This window comes from Aulostomus chinensis, chromosome 18 (genome assembly GCF_037954235.1).
Source record: "Aulostomus chinensis isolate RoL2024-O1b breed Wild chromosome 18, RoL_Achi_v1.0, whole genome shotgun sequence".
In the NCBI taxonomy this organism is placed as follows: Eukaryota; Metazoa; Chordata; class Actinopteri; order Syngnathiformes; family Aulostomidae; genus Aulostomus; species Aulostomus chinensis.
The window spans coordinates 6,778,545-6,799,699 of record NC_141337.1 but is presented as its reverse complement, the minus strand read 5'-3'; the positions used below and the strand labels follow the sequence as shown (position 1 = coordinate 6,799,699).

Genomic DNA, 21,155 nt, shown 5'->3' with positions numbered 1-21,155 from the left:
TCAAACCCTCAAAGTATGGTGGGCTCATGGTTGTCAGATCCCACAAAGTAAACTTAGTGCCTATAGCCCTCACCCTTAGTCTAACCTCAACACTAGCCTTGACTGAATTCTAACCCCCAAACCCCTAAAAAAAAATCAAGTTAAATTGTCATTTAAAATTGTGGAGTCCTACTTTCTGTGACCACAGAGCATGTTAGACCCTTCAAGAAGAGTAGGATCCTGAATTTTGGACTTAGCCTAACCCCTAACCCCTAAAACCAAGATTTTATCTCCAAACAGTAATTTAAACTTGTGGGGTTCAGAATTTTGGCCTTATTAAATATGTCTGACCTTTATTTCAGTCACTTTTGGTGTACCAAGAGACTTACAAATTCATGGAGACTCAGCCCAGCCACAACTTGTCTAACTCTAACCCACCACTGACCCAAAAAAATCCACCAATTGAGGTCACTGGGTTTGTCTACAGTTGCATGTGCTGTGCCATCCCAAAGTAACTGCTCCTGAGTTTAATTTGAGCCCTGAAATTGGTTTTACACATGAAAAATTAAAAATTGTTGCATATTTAGCAAGTGCATTTGAGTCTTAAAATCAATGTTCTTACTTACAAAAAGGAAAAGAAAAAAAAACACCTCATCATCTTGTTCTTGTTTGGCTTTGATCTTAATGTGGACTCTGTGCTTGCAGTGTTGTTCAGTGTTGGTTAAATTGGTTTTCTTATCAGTGTAGAACTGTGCAGGGTTGTGACGGAGAGGTATTTGGTTTGTTGCTGTTAAGTTCCACATTCGTGGTCCATGACAAATTAAACCATCACAAAAAGCTGAAGCCGATTATTCTTTTTTTTTTTTTAGATAAAAGAGCTGGTTTCTGTTCAATAACGTAAATGTATTCACAGAAATGATAAAATTCTATTCTGGTCAACACAGAAAACTCCCACAAAAAGTGAGAACATGTCAGTGCTGTAGAAACGGAGGCTGCTGCCACCCAGTGTTACATTAATTGAATGTAAAAACAGCTTACAAATCTAAAGTTGTTCTTTTAAACAGTGAATTCACAGTACTAATGTGAGCATGATATGAATATGAAAAATATATAGAACTTCTCTTAATTTCTTCTGTGCAGTTGTATTATTTTATGCAGGTCAATTTGAAACAGTAGATCTTTAAGTCTATAAACTACACATTTCTATATTTCATTTATTATCAATCTATGATTAATAGATAGAAATACAGGTGGAAAGAATAATAAAAACTGATTTGCGGCAGATAAATATGTTTGTATTTAAATTATTTCATTCACTAGACTGGAAAAGGATAACGCCGTTAAACACATTCCGGCACTAGGTGGCAGTATGGACTGTTATGTGAGTTTGCAACATATTTAGTACAGAGAAGAAGAAGCTCCGCCGAAACTCTCCTCCGGCGGCTTTATGTCATCTAACGTACATTTTGAGCAACACAAGGCTTCAAAACGTCCAGTTTATGAAAACGATTAAAACACGTAAGATATTTAGAATTGTGTTTGCTGGTAGTACAAACAATGTACATCATTTAGATGATGTAAAAGTTATGACGGGGCACATGAAACCGTTTGTTGTCATTAGCCTAGCATGATTTGCTCATTGTGTATAATTAATATAATATCGTCAGTCAACCGATTGATAAGACCCTTTTTGCTTCAGTCTGTTGGAAACGCTAATGTTGTCGAAGAGTTTAGAGGTTTTGTGATGTTATTGCGATTTCCCGACCTAACCAGCTGGCTAAACGATGTCAGCTTTGATCGTAACGCTACCTTGCATAGTTTTACGTTCGCTGATCCTATTTGTTGTGTGTTTTTCGCTCTCAGAGACTATTCCGATCTAGGACATGACTGTGACGATTTTTTGATTAGTGTCTCAAACGTAAACCAAGATGAACCGCCCAAAGCCAACAACTCTGAGGCGCCCCAGTGCTGCAAAGCCATCGGGTAAGATGCCATCTGCAGTTATGTTGTTTTAATGTGTTACAGTTAAGAAAACTAAAATCTTTGTGGGTTTTTTTTTCTAAGGTCACCCTCCACCAGGAGATTTTATCGCTCTTGGGTCAAAGAGCCAGGGTGGAGAACCTAAAGCCCCCGCTGTCCTCCTGAAGCCAGCAGCAACAGGTTTACCTGCTGACCGCAAGAGAGAGACTTCCTCTGCCCTGCCATCCTCATCGGGCCTGTCCAGCCTCGCCAAGCGGCCAAAGCTTTCAACCACTCCACCAGTTAGTGCCCTTGGACGGCTTGCTGATGTTGCAGCTGTGGACAAGAGGGCAATATCACCCTCCATTAAAGAGCCATCAGTGGTGCCTATCGAAGGTATCTCTATGTCTGTGTTCCTGTCATTAATAAAGGCTTTTAGTCACTGACCTTGAATGGTTTTAATTTTTTTTATTTTTTGCAGTATACTCTACATTGCTACACTTTCAAAGTTCTAAATTTTATTTTGTTGTTGCAGTGTCCCCAGCCGTGCTGCTGGATGAGATTGAGGCGGCAGAGTCGGAAGGAAACGACGATCGTATTGAGGGACTGCTGTGTGGAGCTGTGAAGCAGCTGAAGATGAACAGAGCTAAACCTGATATCACACTGTACCTCAGCCTCATGTTTCTGGCCAAAATCAAACCAAATGTGTTTGCTACTGAAGGAATTATTGAGGTGAGTCCTCTACTGCAGTGTTGCTGTATGCTCAGTGGGAGCATTGTTGCGATATACGTTGTTATTTTTTTTCCCATCGTGTGTTTTGTAATTGCAAATAAATGGGGATGTTTCATATATGATGAAAGTTGTAACTGAACATAATTAAACAGGAGTAAGAACTTTTTTTTTCTGTGTGCCAACATGTTGTTAATGACTTAGTGGATAAAAGACGCCAAGAAAAAAAAAAGTATAATGTTTTAACGTATTTGAAACATTTAAACACACATAGATGTTATATACATGTATTATATTATTTATGTATACTGGTATACTTGATGCAAGGGATTTGGTGGCGCTGTGCAAACATCACGCCATGGACATGGTGTCAATGTCAGGCGTTTAAATAAAGAAGGGGTAAAATTAGTCTATTATTCTTGTTATTTCCGCTGAAATGAGCATATTGGCTGATTCTGATGGAAATTCCAATCACCTTGCATCCCTGGCGTGTTTATAGTTGGCCTTGATTGTCAAATTTGAATGCTAGTAGCCTATATTGTAAAATCTCACACATGTCAAGATGAGTGTTTTGCTGACTAAGCCGAGCGATTGATAGATGTTGGTCACCTGTCACATTCTTGTCTCAAGGCCTTGTGTAGCCTCCTGCGTCGAGATGCTTCCATCAACTTTAAAGCAAAGGGCAACAGCCTTGTTTCTGTGCTAGCTTGTAATCTACTGATGGCAGCTTATGAAGAGGATGAGAACTGGCCTGAGATCTTTGTCAAAGTGAGAATCTTCTACTTTCCCAAATCAGTGTTCAGATGTTCTTTTCATTGTTTTATTTTAGAATGCATGTGTTTGCAATTTTCAAATCTAAAATGCATTTTCAGGTGTATATCGAGGACTCTCTGGGCGAAAGAATCTGGGTGGACAGTTCACACTGTAAGAATTTCGTTGACAACATTCAGACTGCGTTCGGCACAAAGATGCCCCCGAAAAGTATGTTGCTGCAGGCTGACACGGGTCGTTCTGGTGGAGATCTCAGTGCAGGTACACATGATCACTGTTGAGCACTCACAGCCACACTCGTGCAGCTACATTTTGGAACAGAAAAACACTGCATGTAATTATCGTTTACAACAATATTTCAGTTATTTAATTAGTTAATTTAAAGTTAAGTAACACATCAACCAAAAAAATGTTTTTTAATCAAGATTAATGACAGCCTGCCATGTGATTAAAGTCGTTCATTTTTTCTATGTTGATTGACAGCCCGAGTTTTCCATTTGTTATTTTAGGTAGCAGCCCTCATCCTTCAACCCCTGATGAGGATGACAGCCAGACTGAGTTACTGATAGCGGAAGAGAAACTCAGCCCTGAGGACGAAGGGCAGGTTATGCCAAGGCATGAATCATTTTATTCTCCATATCAAGGATGCTGCAGTTTAATTTGCAACAAACACCACCTTTGAAACATAATCTTAATTTTCACTGTTTTTATTCTTTCTGAGTTCCCGCACATTTCTGAATTTTGATGCCTCTACTTTACTGTAGGTATGAGGAACTCGCAGAGAGCGTGGAGGACTACGTGCTCGACGTTCTGAGGGATCAGTTGAACCGCAGGCAGCCAATGGACAATGTGTCCCGAAACCTGCTGCGTCTACTTACAGCCACATGTGGCTATAAAGAGGCACGGCTTATGGCTGTCCAGAGGCTGGAAATGTGGCTCCAGAACCCAAAGGTAAACGGTATAACCCATATCCTCCAATACAGCCAGTATCTGATGTGGAGTTTTTGAGATTGATATGAATCTCATGTGTGTGTGTGTGTGTGTGTGTGTGTGTGTGTGTGTGTTTACATGTTTACAGTTGACACGACCAGCTCAAGACCTCCTCATGTCTTTGTGTATGAACTGCAACACACATGGAGCAGATGATATGGAGGTTATTTCCAACCTGATTAAGATCCGACTTAAACCTAAAGTGCTCCTCAACCACTACATGCTCTGTGTCAGGTCTGTGCAGCCTTCTTTTTTTCCCTTTAACTTCCCTCTTTTTTTCAGTGTTCATACAGTCTTGAAAAACCTGGAAAAATTAAGTGAATTTCAGATTTCCAGGCTTAGTAACAGATTAAGTCAGAAATTTTGGGAAAATACATGGAAATTTAACGCAATCAATAACATTTATGTTTTACTTGATGCGGCTGGGTTAACTTAAGACAATTCTGTTCAATACATGTCAATACTGTATCAGAACACATAGCTTGTCATTTATGTACAGTTAAATATATGCTGGTACAATTTCATATTGATTGCTCTGTTAAATTGTTCGTGTCTAAATGGTAATTTCAGAGATGTATGGTCCTGAAAATGTTTCTCATGGAAAATCCTTGAAAAAATGTGTGTGGTACTTAATCTCTTTCTTTTCTTTTCTTTTTTTTTTTGCTGCTGTTGCTTTCTCTGGCTTATGTGAAACTATTTCTTCTATTCTTCATCTCCAGGGAGTTGCTCAATGCGCACAGAGACAACCTGGCCACAATGGTAAAGCTGGTGATCTTCAATGAGCTTTCTAATGCCAGGAACCCTAACAACATGCAAGTCCTCCACACAGTCCTGCAGCACAGCCCAGAGCAAGCTCCAAAGGTGATTCTTGTTTCCATGTCACTTGAAACAGATAAGATCATGTCACCTTTTGATTCAAAAAAAAAAAAAAAAGTTATCAGTTTTTGGCTTTTAAATTCTGCTCTTGAATTGTCGTCTCTTGTGTTTCTAGTTCTTGGCGATGGTTTTCCAGGACTTGCTAACCAATAAAGATGATTACCTCCGTGCGTCACGAGCGTTGCTGAGGGAGATCATCAAACAGACCAAGCATGAGATAAATTTCCAGTCCTTCTGCTTTGGATTGATGCAGGAAAGAAAAGAGGCCAGCTATGTGGACATGGAATTCAAAGTAAATGTCGACGTTTATCTCTGTCATTGAGCTTCAGGCTCCATGCTTTCAGTTTGGATTATTTATTCTCATTCCTATCGCAGGAGCGTTTTGTCATCCAGGTGACAGATTTACTGACCGTCTCCATGATGCTGGGCATCACCGCTCAGGTCAAAGAAGCTGGTATTGCCTGGGACAAGGGAGAGAAGAAGAGTGAGTGAATGTGATTTGTTCTTGTGATGTAATTATTAGTCATAGTATGCTGGAGTAACTTGAATACGTGTCTGGTTAATTCCAGATCTGGAGGTCCTGAGGTCGTTTCAGAATCAGATAGCTGCCATACAGAGGGACGCAGTGTGGTGGCTTCACTCAGTGGTTCCTACCATCAGCAAAGTTGGTGCGAAGGACTACGTCCACTGGTGTGTATCTGTGTTTTGTTGAGTCAATCTTGTTTCCAGCTACTGATGATCTTATCTCTCACATGTCTGCAGCCTTCACAAAGTTCTCTTCACTGAGCAACCTGAGACGTATTATAAGTGGGACAACTGGCCACCTGAGAGTGACAGGAAGTGAGTCTTTCTATAGTCATGCACTGCCCCAACAGGTTTTTGCTCTGACTGTATTAAGCACTTTACTGAGCTGTTTTTGTTTTCATTCCTCAGTTTCTTCCTTCGTCTCTGCTCTGAGGTGCCTCTTTTAGAAGACACACTGATGCGTATTCTGGTGATCGGGCTGTCACGTGACTTGCCCCTTGGTCCAGCTGATGCCATGGAGCTGGCAGACCACCTGGTTAAGAGGGCTGCAGGAGTTCAGTCTGATGGTGTGTGAAGATAAAGCCATGTTCATCTACATGACTTTCAAAGTTAGATCGCTGTGATGGTCACACATCACAACTTACTGTCCTGAATCATGAATATTTAATTTGTTGTGGTTTACACTTCATCACAGTGACAGGTTATTCCTCAGAATGACATTTAGTCACCAAAATTACACATCACATGGCGCAAGTGGTGCAAAACCATGAATGAGACAGGATCTATGGTCCGTTATGCAGATTCCCATAGGGAAACAACAATTCCTTTGTTGCAGACTGTCTGCGAATTTCCTGTCACACTGTATCCTGCGTCATCATGATTGAAGCTCGCCACGGAAAAGATCTTGGCCTTTACCCCCCCCCAAATATCTGAGATGGTTCGGACAAACATTGACAAGCTCCTTAGCTTTTATCTTAGCAGTTCACACTTAATGCTGTAGTGCTGGTCGTTGGAAACTGTCAGGGAGTAGAAAACCAGGGCCAAACTCATGTAGTGTGTAATGTCCAGGCGTTAGCTGCAGGTGTTTGTGATTGCCATGAAAGCTGTTTATATTACCTTTTATAGACCTTTGTCAAGTAAGTGTGCCAACAGAAGTCTTATAAGGGCAACTCATGTTCCTTTTATCTTTCTTAGTCAGCAAAATGTTTTCATTGTTACTGCTTGAATATTTCTTGGCACTAGTCTTGGAATATCAGTGTAAAACTAACAGTAGTTAAACTCTGTTCAACAGATCTGGAGGTCCTGAAAGTGGAGAGGATCCAACTCATCGATGCGGTGCTCAATCTGTGTACATACCACCACCCCGAGAACATTCAGCTGCCTGCAGGGTATGTCAAACATGTGCGCCGGCCGGCGGGCCACTTACATCTCACACAGTTTACAGTCTAAAATAACAGATGACTCTAAATGTTTAAGGTACCAGCCGCCAAATTTGGCAATATCCACGCTTTATTGGAAGGCATGGCTCCTGTTACTTGTGGTGGCTGCATTTAATCCACAAAAAATAGGTACAGTTAACATTTATGCAGCCAAATTATACGTTTATATGTTATATGAACATACAGCAGGGACTTTTGTTAATTTTACACAGTATCTGACATTTTCCTCTATAGGTTTGGCTGCCTGGGATGGCTATCCCACCTTAAAAATGTTGATGGAGATGGTTATGACAAAGTAGGTGAAAGTTGTCATTCATGATTGAATAATTTCCTGATAATGATGATAAAGAAATAACATGCGTCTCTCTTCACTGCCTTAGTAACTACACTTACCCTCCTTGCACCATCGCGGATGAAGATACCAAGACGGAGATGATCAACCGCGAGCTGCAGATTTCTCAGCGGGAGAAACAAGAGATCCTGGCATTTGAGAGCCACTTAGCAGCAGCTTCCACTAAACAGACCATCACAGAGAGCAACAGCTTACTCTTGTGTCAGCTCACCAGTCTGGACCCACAGTAAGGAACCGAGATTCCAGGATCAAACTGAAAATCATCATCAACAGTCAATGACATTATCGATTGTTCTGCAAAGTATATTCTCGAGTTGTCACTGAAATGACATTGACTGTTATATTGTGATATATATTCTTTGCTTGTCTTGATTTGTGCAAAAAAAAACATCAACTCACTGATATTCAGTTCACAGTGATAAAAAACAGAAATGTGTAAAATAGTGGCATAAGGTGTGGCAGAGGAAATCACAACTGATCTTTTTTGTTTGTGATCAGGGGTCCTCCTCGCCGTCCTCCACCTCATGTCCAGGAGCAGGTGAAGAGCCTCAACCAGTCCCTTCGCCTTGGTCATCTCCTCTGTCGCAGCCGCAACCCAGACTTCCTCCTGAACATCATACAGAGACAGGTACTGGCGACACACATGTTGTAATGCTAAACTCTTGCTGCTTGGTTTGTGGAAAGAAGGTTTTTCACAGTGAGTAATGTGTTTCACAACAGATATGTCATATACTTAAATAAACTTTATGAATATGACTGTGCTCAAATAGAGTGAAGAGAGAATCTGAAGGTGCTAAATTCTGGACTGTGGCTCTTGTGGTTCTTCATCTTTTTTGCCTCTGAAAGCTGCAGCTGGAGAGAGGGGAACCTCTGCCCACTGTCATTCAAATGTGTCTCCTTCTGGCGAACATAATAGAGTTCCAAATTTGGATTTTTGACTTTTCAGCAGAGCGAAATAATTGTTCAAAAAAGATTAATCTATTCTCGTCTCCATCTGAATAGATTCATCTTTGTCTTAACATAATACAATCTGGCTTAAATAAACAGAAACTTCACACATTGCCATTTGGCTGTCTCCTGTCAGTGGGGGTCCGCTAATGCATGTTCAATTCTTTGACAGGCTTCCTCTCAGTCCATGCCATGGTTGGCAGATTTGGTCCAGTCCAGTGAGGGGTCCTTGGATGTGCTTCCAGTTCAGTGCCTGTGCGAGTTCCTGCTTCATGATGCAGCGGATGACAGCCCGCCAATTGAAGACGATGACGAAGGAGAGAGCAAAGAGCAGAAGGCCAAGAAGAGACAAGTATTTTTGATTATGACTTCATACTATGTTGTGGTTTGGTTTGGTTTTTTGCTGCTGGGTATAAATTAGTCTCGTCTAATGCTAAATTCTAATGCTTTCCTGTCAGAGACAACAAAAGCAAAGGCAGCTCCTCGGACGACTTCAGGATCTTTTGCTCGGTCCTAAAGCTGATGAACAGACAACGTGTGAAGTGCTAGATTACTTCCTGCGTCGTCTCAGCTCTTCTCAGGTGGCGTCCAGGGTCTTAGCTATGAAGGTACTGTACAGCTGGCAGAATACATCTCATGATTACTCATCATGTTACTCTCAAAGAGATAGTTCCACATACATCATCCACTTGTATGCAGGGTTTGTCTCTGGTTCTGAGTGAAGGAGGATTGAAGGATGGCGAGGAACGTGACCAGCCCATGGAGGAAGACTCTGTAGATGCTGAGCTCCTGCCGGGGTACCAGTGGCTGCTTGTGGACCTCCCAAAGCTCCCCATGTTTGACAGCGTCCGAGCCATGACGTCCACCGCTCTGCAGCAGGTTTGTATCCATCAGCAACCCGCCAGTAACTTTCTGTAGATGTAGTTTAAAACATGTCTTGTCTGCTGCTTCGCAAGGCCATACACATGGAGACCGATCCCCAGACCATCAGTGCCTATCTCATCTACCTATCCCAGCATGCACCAGTGGAAGAGCAGGCTTCTCATAATGACCTAGCTCTGGTAATCGCAGCTTATTCTACCACGACTCTTTATGTTTTCTTTTACCGTGACACGTTTTGTTTTCTCATTAATCTGCTCTGACATGGATCTTCTCTTGCTCTATGCAGGATGTCGCCCGGCTGATCGTCGAACGTTCCACCATCATGAACAGCCTGTTCTCCAAACATTCCTGCAGACCCGAGTCTGACGCTGTTCTCACCGCTTTCCTCACCATCTTCTCTGCCTACATCAGGAGGATGAGGAAGACCAAAGAGGGAGAGGATCTGTACAGCTGGGTAAGAATCAGCAATAGTTGTTACGAACTGAATTACATCAGTATTGAGTGAAATATTTGAATATGACCCGTCAGTTAACCTTATAAACTTTTCCAATAAAAAAAGACCTTTGATGTAATAAACTGAAGTTTCTCGTGCTTATTGGGAGCATTTAGACTTTTTCAGTCATACGGCTTTTTTGAGGAACCATCCCCTCCCCAAAAGGGTTGATTGTAGTTCATAGAGCTACGTTTTGAGGAACCTCTTTAGCTTGGTACTTTCCAAGCAGAAGAGAAACGCTGAATGACACGTGTTCCATCTCTGTCACTATCACGAAACCCACGAGACACAACAAACACGCAACCCTGATCACGACATCCTCCATCTCATTGTTGTTGACTTATGCTCTGAAATCCAGGCTGTTGGCTCAACTTCAATGCTGCTGGCTGTATTAATGTAAATAGAAATAAGCTCTTGAGTAATCATAGTTCTTGGAGGAACCTCCATAGTGTGGAGTTTCTCAAAACATGATTAGATGTTTCCTGTCCTGAAGCATTCACCAATTGATTTTGATAATGAACGCAAGACAAAACAATAATGCAGTGAATGGGAGATCATGTGATTGAAAGTATGCTTTGGGTCTGCAGCAGAAATCTCATCTGTAGCTGCTCATTAACTGAATGCATGTATTGCTTGATGATTCTTGTGCTTAACAATCTTCTTTTTCCCAGTCTGAATCTCAAGATCAGGTGTTTCTGCGGTGGACTACAGGGGAGACGGCAACAATGCACATCCTAGTAGTCCATGCCATGGTGATCCTACTGACTCTGGGGCCTCCCAAAGGTAATCCTCTTGTCTTTACCATGGAATCTTTGAACTGATTAAAGATCTTTGAGAACATTCATACCATAATTTTGTATTTTGGTGTGGTCACTACAGGAGAGAGTGACTTTTACAGCCTTTTGGACATTTGGTTTCCTGATAAGAAACCTTTACCCACTGCCTTCCTGGTTGATACGTCAGAGGAGGCCCTCCTGCTGCCTGATTGGTTGAAACTGAGGATGATTCGATCAGAGGTCTCTCGATTGGTTGATGCAGGTACAATATCGGAAAAAATGCGCGTAGCTTCTCGAGAAAATATGTCTATTTCAACTTTTAAATGGAACAATTTTGATTTTCATCAGCTTTGCAAGACCTGGAGCCTCAGCAGCTGTTACTTTTCGTCCAGTCTTTTGGTATTCCAGTCTCCAGCATGAGTAAACTGCTGCAGTACTTGGACCAGGCTGTCTCTCATGATCAACAGACCCTGGAGCAGAACATCATGGACAAGCGTAAGAATCTGCCATTGATGGGTGCCTTTAATTGTTGTAAGATTTTAAAAGCCATACAATCTTCTCATGCTGTTCTGTCTCTTAGACTACATGGCTCACCTGGTCGAGGTGCAGCATGAGCGAGGTGCCACTGGGGGGCACACTTTCCACGGACTACTGAGCTCCTCTCTTCCTCTACACAGAGGTTAGCAGCAGATTCATTCTCCAAGTGAAAGTGGCTGCCAGTGAATCTGTGAATGGTAACTCATACCCTAATTCCTGCTGTACCCTTCCCCTAGATGCTGCTGAAACGAGTAAGGCCAAAGTTACTGTTGAAACACCCCACAGCTCAGTTAAGATGAGAGCCGCCAGTCAGCTTCCTGCCGTTGGACCTGATGATGATCTTACCGGAATGATGCTTCAGGTAGCCGTCAGTTCTTAATTTCAAATGTAATTGCAGAATCTCCACCTAACAAAGTTCTTCCTTCTATTTATTCTCTACTGTTGTGGAGTCACTTCTTTGTTAAATGGACTCATTTCTTTGCTGCCTGCACTTCGACAGATATTCCCTCTGAAGCCAGACCCACGCTGGCATGGTCCACCTCCCAGCCAGCTGTCCCTGGCCCTGCAGCAGGCTCTGGCGAAAGAATTGATGCGGGCCAAGCAAGGCTACATTCAGCAGGGTGGGTTGGCTTTTTGTCTCCTACAGGCCATTGCAGCTCTGCTTACATCTGCCCACGCAGGACCGATTGTCATGTCAATGCACCGCAACCATGCCCTGTCCTGCCCTCTTATGCGCCAGCTTCATCTCTACCAGGTAATAAATGCTAACAGTTTCTGCTTAGTTCTGCATTTTGATCAAATCAGCAATGTTTTTCACATTTCTCCCGCTCGTTTGCAGCGTCTTGTGTCCCAGGACATCGCTTTCTCCTCACTATTCCTCAAGGTCATTGTGGAGATGTTAATCTGGTTAGACAATCCAACTGTGGAGGCGGGGCCACTAAAGACCCTGCTGAAGTCCTTTGTTGGTCAGAACTCCCACAAACACAGACACAGCGATGGTGAGCACCTCAATGGTATCCACTGTCTGAGATGTTGAATAAGTTTACGTACACTGTGAGTGATATATGTTCCTGATCTTCAGTGCGTACAGGTTTCCTCCACCTGGCTGAGGCTTTGGCGTATCGCCGCGACACCGAAGTGCCATTGAGAGCGGTCATTGCGATGCTGAAGGCTGGAGACAGATGTAACGCAGAGGCTGAGCTCATCGGAAAAGGTAATAAATTAGTTAAGCGCACTCTTGAATAATGATTTTTTTTGTTTAATCAAAACACACATTTTTTCATAGTCAAGTCACAATACCAACGACATTGAGTAATGAGAAAGACTTGTTATATTTTCTTAGCTGTTAGCTCATGATTTGAAAATAAACAAACCAAGTACTCTCATAACTGTTTAGTTTGTATTCACAGTAGCATGTGAAGGGAAAAGAAGACCACAGAAAGGACATTTAAGTAGAATGATCACCTCCACCTACCAGTCCAGCTGCACTTGACATCCTTGTTTGTCCAGAATCTTCATAATATACTGTCTGTAGTACAGACCATAAGAAGTTCAAAAATATAAACGATAATAATCAAAGTTTTAATGCATTTTTTTCGTAAACTGGAATTATCATAATTGCCTCAAGGCTTTTTATAAAATGAAAATTTGAGCAATAAGCAAGACAGTGTGTGTGAGTTTTTCTTTTCATTAAATATTGGTCAGAAAATGTAACCTTGGATGTTTAGGAAATAAAATGTCATCACTTCATATCACGCTTTCAGACATTGTTGCAAAAATGTGTTTTGTTCCGCGATTGTGACCTTCATTCATCATTGAGTAATAAGCTGGGGGGGGGGGGTGTTTGGTCATTTTTCAGTATTACAAGGGCTGATGGAGGTGAAGTCACCGTACTTGGAGGAGCTTTTGTCTCTGTTGATGACAGTTGGTACACAGAATGGGACAGCTGGCCCTGTTGCCATGGTGATTTCTCTGCTGCTTCAGGAAAGTGAAGAGCGAGCTGTGAAAAAGGAAGTGGATTCAAACAAGTGAGCCCCGCAATTCTATTTCCCTCTCAAGTCATGCAAGAAACATTCATATTTGATGGGACTCAATGAAAAACAGCTGGCTGTGGGGAAAAAATGCCACTTTTACACCTGCTGTTGGATTGGATTGGGAACCATTTTTCTGGTTTTAGAGCTTTTCTATGTGGTTGATAGATTTATACGCGGGGAAAACCATGTTACAGGTTCATTTGAAGGATGTGCATTACAGAACTCCCAGTTTGTGTAGAAAAAAAAGTGTTAAGAAAATTGACTATCTTCCTCAAATTAAAGTTTTAAAACTAGAGAGTATTACGTGTTGTACGGCTGGAGGCCCTTGGCAAAAAATTTTGATTTAAGAAAATCCAACCGACTTTTGTAAATGTTCCTTAAAGGTCTTGAAATGTTACAATTTAGTTGCAACAGACTGGAAATTCATCAGATATGAAGTTGCATTTCCTTAGATGTAACCCTCTTGACCTTTGCCAGCAGCTCTGAGGTGACAAAGTCTGGACTGAACTCTGGCTTGCTGGTTGATTGGATGGAGTATCTCGACCCCGAGGTGACTTCAGTGTGTCCAGACCTTCAGCAGAAACTGCTTTTTGCGCTCAACAAGGTAAGATGAGTTTTGCCTGCAGATACTGTGATTTTCTTCTCTTATCACAGTGGAGGAGGTGTTTTCATAGCATTTGTGATGCATCTCGTCTCACTATTTCTGTTACAGGCCCGCGGTAGTCCAGCCTACAGACCTTATCTGTTGGCCTTGCTGACTCATCAGTCAAACTGGTCCACCCTTCTGCAGTGTATCAGTGCTCTGCTCAGCAAGCGAAGAGACTACAAGTACTTAATTTGAACAGACCATTTCTCACCATCTTGAGGGAATTAAACCTATTCTGCTCATTTCCAGCTCTGATTGTTTTGTCATAATGGAGCTTGATGCTCTTGTCAGTGTGTAAGATGCAAAATCAAACCTACTAGGGAAGATTTTTACTGCTGATCATTTAAAAAGAAGAAGAAGAAAGGAAAAAAAAAAGACCCCATTCAAGTAGATTGATATGATTTCTCAGACTCTGTGTTTGCTGCAGTGGTGAGATTTTATTGAGCACGATGTGAGAATTAATTATCTGTTTAACATCTTTCAGACTAGACCCGTCCTCAGCCCTGGATTTCCTGTGGGCGTGCAGCCACATTCCACGTATCTGGCAAGGGCGCGACCAGAAGATCCCTCAAGTAGGTTCAAAACCCACCGACGAGACCTCTTGGACCCTGAATACAGAGTTTTGAACATTCAGGTCCAGCCCTACATATCTCTAGTTGTCCTCTTCGGCCTTTCTAATAAGACTGGCATTCTGCTCGTGCTTTGTTTTCTTTTTAATTTTTACAGAAGAAAACAGAGAAATTTGTGTTGCAACTCAGTTCAGAGGAGCTCATTAGCCTGGTGGACCTGATCCTGTCAGAATCAGAGGTCAACAGTCGTGATTCACCCCGTGATGACAAAAGCGCCATAGACCAGGTCTCCTGCTCTCTCCTCCAGTCCAGGCTGCCCCTCCTTCACTCCTACTGCAATGGAGATCTGGAAAACATCAAAAAAGTTTCTGAGTACCTCATCAATTGTACAAAGAAATGGGAGGACAGGTAATACACAGATATCTACTTCTTGTTTAAGACTTACCAAAGTGCTCGGCCCGTCCAGTTTGACATATTGTATTCTGTCCAATTAGCCCAGACACTGACAGTTTCTTCTCCCTCTATTATGGCGTGCTGATAAACTTGGGGTAAATCGCACTAGATTTTCCCTCTCAGTGCAGATGAACTTTTCAGACTTCCTCTGTCAGCCACAATGCTGTGGACCAGGGAAAACCCGATAATTAGGTCTATTGGTGTGAAATTAAAACCAGCAGAAGTCGTCTGTACTGTGATCTCTTTAAAAGCTCAGTGTATTATAATGAAGCCAAGAGGATTAAGGCTGAAGCTCTAAACTTGCCTGTGTTGTGAATTCCTGCTCTGACTTAGCTGTCAGAGATCAGGGTGCAACTCTTTGTGGAGGCAAACCCTCCTTTCATGAATATGTCTCTGGTTATTAAACCACTTTAATGAGGAAACTTTGGCCAAGGTCAAGCAAAATTAGCTTCCGAATTACAGTATTTTAAGTAGAGCTAAGCTGGGTGGTAAAATGGTTGCTAGTGAAAATATGGCCGGATAAATACACGTTGAAAGTAAAGGGTTTTGGCCTTGTGTTGAATAAACACATGATTGTGTGTTAAGCATTCTTCCTGTGAAAGCTCTCTGTCAGATAAGCTGGTGTTTATTCCAATTACACACCAACTATTGAACAACAAGCGGCCTCTTTCCTCTCAGTCAAGGTTGCTCCGATTTGCTTAATGCTTAAGAGGAAGAAACTCTCGTTAGCAGAGTTCAGTTATCACCATGTGAGCCTGCCTTAGCTCTAAGAGGATTTCAGGAAACCGCAGTGACTTGAAGGCAAATACCAACCGTTGCTTTATGCTATTCATGTGCCTAGTTTGTATTAATGAACATTAATTATTGTCACTTGTAGACGGAAACAATAGAGAAGTGCTTTCTTGTGCTCTTTAATCTGTGATCTCATATCAACTCTGTTCTTAATCAGAAAAGTGATTTTGTGAAGGCCGTCATTTTTCCTTGTGAAACTAGGAACATTGTCCGCTTCATAACATGAATGCTGCTGTACAGTAAAGATCACTTTAGTAGTAAAGCTGAGACAAACTTCTTGGGAGAACTTGGTCAACCGCTCACTGTCCAAATAGCTTCAAGCTACACGACTCAATGACATCAGGGATTAAAGCTTCTAGCTTTATGATGGAATTGCTCATGTAAACAAGGAGGAGCTCAACTGAACCAAACAAATATTAAAATGTGTCTTTCCTACAGTGAAAAGCATATTTCTGCTGAAGGTGGCAAGTTGGTTCTGAACCATGAAACATCATATATTTCCCATGATTGCTTGTTTGATCTTTCAGTGCCGTGAGTAAGCGTTGCCAGAACCTGCTGCTGCAGATCTATCTACACTTTCCTGAAGTCATCCAGCATGTTACATTGCCTGAAGGCACTCTCAGCAGTGGGGGGGCAGCAGACGGCAGCAGCTGCAAGGTAAATAGTACTTCCTTGTTTCATAGATTACATACTAATCCAACAGATTATAAGGGGAATTTTGAGTTAGTTTGTCTTTAATAATGCTCCAGTATCTTTGTCATCCTGTACAATATGTAAATTATGTTTACAGGTGACCTTTTGCATGAAATAATGAATGAAAAAGAAATGGCCAGAACAGGTCAAAAGTCACGAGCTTCACATCCCCTCATAAACTGTGAAGTACTGCACACAAGAGGTGGTCCTGGGACGTGTGATAGCTGGGTGTAGCCCAGAGGTTAGAGAAGTAGGCTTCTGGTTGAAGTTCAGGACGGGATAAAACCGTTCCCGTCCTTTAAATCTATGTCAGTCCATCACAGGGCCAACACATAGAGACAGACAACCATTCACACTCACAGTCACACCTACGGTCAATTTAGAGTATCAATCAGCCTCGTCCCCTCTTGATGTCTTTGGACTGTGGGAGGAAGCTGGAGTACCAGAGAGAACCCACACAGGAACAGGGAGAACATGGAGACTCCACACAGAAAGATCCTGTGCTGGAGCTGGGGCTCGAACCCTGAACCTTCTTACTGTGAGGCGACAGTGCGAACCACTGCACCACTGTGCCGCCTAAAATGAATAATATAAAATAAATTAAAATCTTTTCCATGCATAATCTGTGAAACTGCAGCTGAATCAGGTGCTTCAAGTCTTGTACAAAAAAGAACAAATACAGCTTTGTTTTTTGATTGGAGTTCTGTCGTGTTATAAAATCCTGCTTCATTTCCCAGCTTGACATCCTGGTCCATCGCCTGGTCACGCTGCTCGCTGATGTGGGAGACTCCAAGTCTGTTGAGGGCCGTGTGTCTGACGCCAACCTTGCGTGCAGGAAACTGGCTGTTTCACACCCAGTCCTTCTGCTCAGGTGAAGAAAAAATGAGACAAGAATTCTGACAGTTTTATGAGAGACAGTTTGTCTGTCACCAGTCACTTGCTGACTGTTTTAACTTCTTTTTTTTCCTCCCTCTCTCCAGACATCTGCCTATGATTGCAGGTCTCCTTCACGGTCGCGTTCACCTAAACATGCAGGAGTTCCGTCAGCAAAACCACATGACATTCTTCAGTAATGTGCTGGCAATCCTGGAGCTGCTGCAGCCACACGTTTACCACAGTGACCACCAGAGGGCACTTCAAGACTGCCTTCTGTCCTTCATGAAGGTCCTTCAAGTGGGTGGCTCTTTCAAATCTTCTCCAGAGGATTAAAAAGCCTGAACAGACATAGCAAGATCCTCAGTGTTCTGAAATATTATCTGTCTTTCTGACTGTAGAACTTTCAGAGGACTCGGTCTCCGTTAGTCTTCATCAACAAGTTTCTGCACTTCACACAAAAGTACATAACTCACGATGCAGCAGCCGCAGTTCCTTATCTACAGAAGCACTCAGATATATTGCAGTAAGTTTATCATGGTGACATCTATTTATTTTAGAATTTGAGATTATTTTCTGATATCTTTAATTCGTTATTTATTAATTTATTTTTTACCAGGAGTCTGTGTGCAGAAAACCCAGACTTGGTCCAGCTGAAGTCTCTGCTGGCTGGACTCACTTTACCAGTAAAAAGGTCCTCGGCGGAGGTTACTGCAGAAGAGAGAGACGGTAAGTGCCCCCACGTTTTTAGCATTTAAATCTAAAGAGTTGTACTTCTTACAAACTCACAAGTTTTGCCATATAATGTTTTTGATCTTTGCCAGATGACGTGTCCACCGGTTCCCTGCCTCTTGTCAACATATCTGCTTCGGTTTCACTGAGCGCGGCCGACATGACGATGTATCTGAAAAAGATGTCGAGAGGAGAAGCGGTGGAGGGTAACTAACGCTCAGCTGCTGCAGTGTCACACACACGAATCATAATGAGTAATATACTGTTTTTCCTTTCATCTGCTCTAGATGTGTTAGAAGTGTTGACAGAAGTGGATGAGAAGTCGAGGAGGAGCCCAGAGATCATCCAGTACTTCATCGTGAGTCAGACATTAGAAGAATAAATAAAGGTCAAGTTCAACGTATAACCCGTCAATTAACGCAGCGTGTTATTGGTGCTAGAATGATCTGCAGAGACTCATGATATCTTCGGAGGAGTTGTGTCGTAACATGGCCTTCAGCCTGGCTCTGCGCTGTATCCAGAATAATCCCTGGTACTTACACACAAACTTCAACACGATTCTAATTATGGAAAACTCCACCAGGGTTTGATTTGTGTGTGTGGAGATGGAAAATACAAATATTTCACTGTGTAATAATCTTTATTTTTCTGTGCTGCAGCCTGGCAACAGACTTCCTGCCAACTTTCATGTATTGTTTAGGCAGCGGTAACTTTGATGTTGTCCAGACTGCCCTGAGGAATCTTCCAGAATACGTGCTTCTCTGTCAAGGTAACAAGACATTTTTCATTCTCGTCCGTGTTGATAGCGAGCTGTTATTACATGTTGTTGATTTGTAGCGTGTTGCGTAAGAACCATTAGTCATGTTTCTTTTTTTCCCCTCCTCTCTAGAACATGCAGACATCTTGCTCCACAAGGCGTTTTTAGTGGGCGTTTACGGACAAATTGACACCAGTTCAATGATCTCAGAGTCCATGAAGGTCCTTCACATGGAAGCAACAACGTAACAGCAACTGATTAAAAACCATATTTTACATTTTCATTTAGTTCCATCATCTGTATTTTTCATGACAGATCATCTCTTTGGGTCTTCAGCAATAAAGATTAGTGGGTCATCCATTAATGCAATTCTACTGGTTAATTTATTGTCTATGTGTATTATAATTTCCTCTAAATTAGTTGGAAAAATTGCTGCTATTGTCATGGTTTTCCATTAATTACCCCTTAAGGGATGTAGATGAGTAAAAACACATTGTTGCACTGCACTGTTTAATTTAATCAACAGTATTAATTGTTTTAGAGGGGAATTGCTTTTCATGCGTTTCGTAACTTACCTAAAGTTACATTTCATTTTGTTATTGGAAAAATGAGACATTAGCTTTGTATTTTTAATGATTTAAATATCAGCATCATTGTGGCGTTACAGTTTTACTTTAACATGTCTATTAATTTTTCATCTTGTGACAGTAGCGACTGTATTCGCAAAGGGTTTTTCCACATATAAAAGTCAAGATACAACAAGAATTCCCAACGCACTAATTGATGAAATGCTAATCCCGGGAAAGTGGAAATGGCAGATAGAATAAGACAACATTCAAAGATGCGAGTTCCTTAAATACATTTGCTAAATTAGTCGGTCGTGATGCTTCTGATTATACCCAAACACCACTAGTCTTTTTGTGAGCCATTTCAGAATATTTTTTTTTTTGTTAATATTGTTGTAATAATAGAAAGTGAATCATGAAACGCATTTTCCACACTTTGATTTTGAATGCAAATTTCCTTTTAATGTAAGATTTTAGCACCTCTCAGGATGATAGAATGTTGTGGGATAAATGGTGCAAAGCTTGCTGGCTTTCATTTCATTCCAATGATTCTTTAGCAGTAAAAGCAGGAAACAGCTGTCGAACGGTGGTATGCTTGCTCTTCACTGGTGTGTTACAGACAAATGAAAGGCGTGATGCTGCAGTGAGAACCATTTTGCCATGAAAGTGTGAGTTGTTTTGCCCAGCGCCACTGACTTCATCTGAAAACCTCTTGATGGAGTCAAAGGGATAAGTGAAACAATGTGTAGGCATGCCGGTAAACAAGGAAAGTGGATGTCTCTATTTATGCTAAATTAAGCATGGCGGTAATTGTTCAATCATTCAGACCAAAGGGTGCTTTGAAGACGTGATGTGGGTGCAGGCCACTTTACGGCACAGACTGCTGCTGGTGTTTTGTTACAGAGGCGAAGATGAAGATGAAGCCTCAGCATGGTTGGGGAGAGTACGTGAGGGTGAGGCATGCCTACACTAGTGGGTCAGTGGAATCTGTCATTCAGGCGAATAACAAGCATTCAATCAGATAAGATACATGACTGGATGGATGAAAGCAGCTTTTGTAGATTGTATTTCTAAAGCTTTTTGTTTTTAGGATTAACACGAGCAAGGCTTGAGGTTGAGTTGCTCTAAATTTTAATCGTAAAGTTAAGCGCCTTAATTTGGCGGTGGGGTGTTGTTCAACCAAATGTATAGCTATATCATTAACACTTTTCAGAGACGCTTAAACGAAACAGCTAAAGGCCGAGTACTCATGAGGTAACTGAGGATCACAGTTGTTTCCATCGCAGTTAAAGCAGCAGTTAACTGGATCTAGTGACATCTCGGGGTAAAATTTCAGATTGCAACCTTTTGCCACTCCCTTGCCTTCCAAGTGTGAACCTACGGTGGCCTGTAGGATAAATCAATCCTACACTCAGTTCATCTCCACGCAAGCCAAAATTATCAGCCACTAGCAGTAAACACTCACTAAGAGTCAGGAAAAAAAAGCCAGCTTGGCAATTCACAATCAGTTCCGTAAGAGGGACTGACCCTCCAACTCAAAGTCCCTGGAAATCATTTGTGTACAGAAATGGAACTTTCGGGTCCATTTGCAGGCACAGTACACAACCAGGAGATCTCGCCTGCTTTCTGTGGGCCAATACCGTCACACTACTGGAGACCCAGGCTCTGAGTATGAGCCCCAGAGCCGAGTGGGAGCAGGGAGACTGTTGGCTGGAGTGAAATCAGTGATTTTCTGAAGGGGGTCTGGAATAGGGGAAACAATTGTGTTTGAAATCATCAAGGAGG

General features: G+C 42.0%; 1 protein-coding gene across 2 annotated transcripts; it reads left to right on the top strand.

Moving 5' to 3' along the window:
- The first annotated feature begins 1,360 nt into the window (after positions 1-1,360).
- ints1 (integrator complex subunit 1) lies at positions 1,361-19,844 on the top strand. Of its 2 annotated transcripts, none has more exons than XM_086185103.1 (48): positions 1,361-1,497; positions 1,843-1,962; positions 2,044-2,334; positions 2,474-2,670; positions 3,298-3,435; positions 3,540-3,699; positions 3,948-4,053; positions 4,203-4,389; positions 4,517-4,662; positions 5,148-5,289; positions 5,420-5,596; positions 5,680-5,788; positions 5,874-5,994; positions 6,067-6,144; positions 6,238-6,395; positions 7,121-7,217; positions 7,306-7,397; positions 7,503-7,563; positions 7,649-7,846; positions 8,119-8,248; positions 8,741-8,920; positions 9,027-9,176; positions 9,268-9,447; positions 9,525-9,629; positions 9,737-9,904; positions 10,615-10,726; positions 10,823-10,981; positions 11,068-11,214; positions 11,300-11,398; positions 11,493-11,617; positions 11,756-12,010; positions 12,095-12,254; positions 12,338-12,469; positions 13,115-13,283; positions 13,770-13,893; positions 14,002-14,117; positions 14,420-14,507; positions 14,662-14,912; positions 16,277-16,406; positions 17,180-17,313; positions 17,423-17,615; positions 17,717-17,841; positions 17,935-18,044; positions 18,140-18,253; positions 18,335-18,405; positions 18,488-18,579; positions 18,707-18,816; positions 18,937-19,844. In XM_086185103.1, the coding sequence occupies exons 2-48, from the start codon at positions 1,908-1,910 to the stop codon at positions 19,050-19,052; spliced, it is 6,558 nt and encodes a 2,185-aa protein (XP_086041229.1). In that variant the 5' UTR covers positions 1,361-1,497; positions 1,843-1,907; the 3' UTR covers positions 19,053-19,844. The 2 variants fall into 2 exon arrangements, with proteins under 2 accessions (XP_086041229.1, XP_086041228.1); XM_086185102.1 differs by having other exon boundaries at positions 13,767-13,893.
- Positions 19,845-21,155: the final 1,311 nt, after the last annotated feature.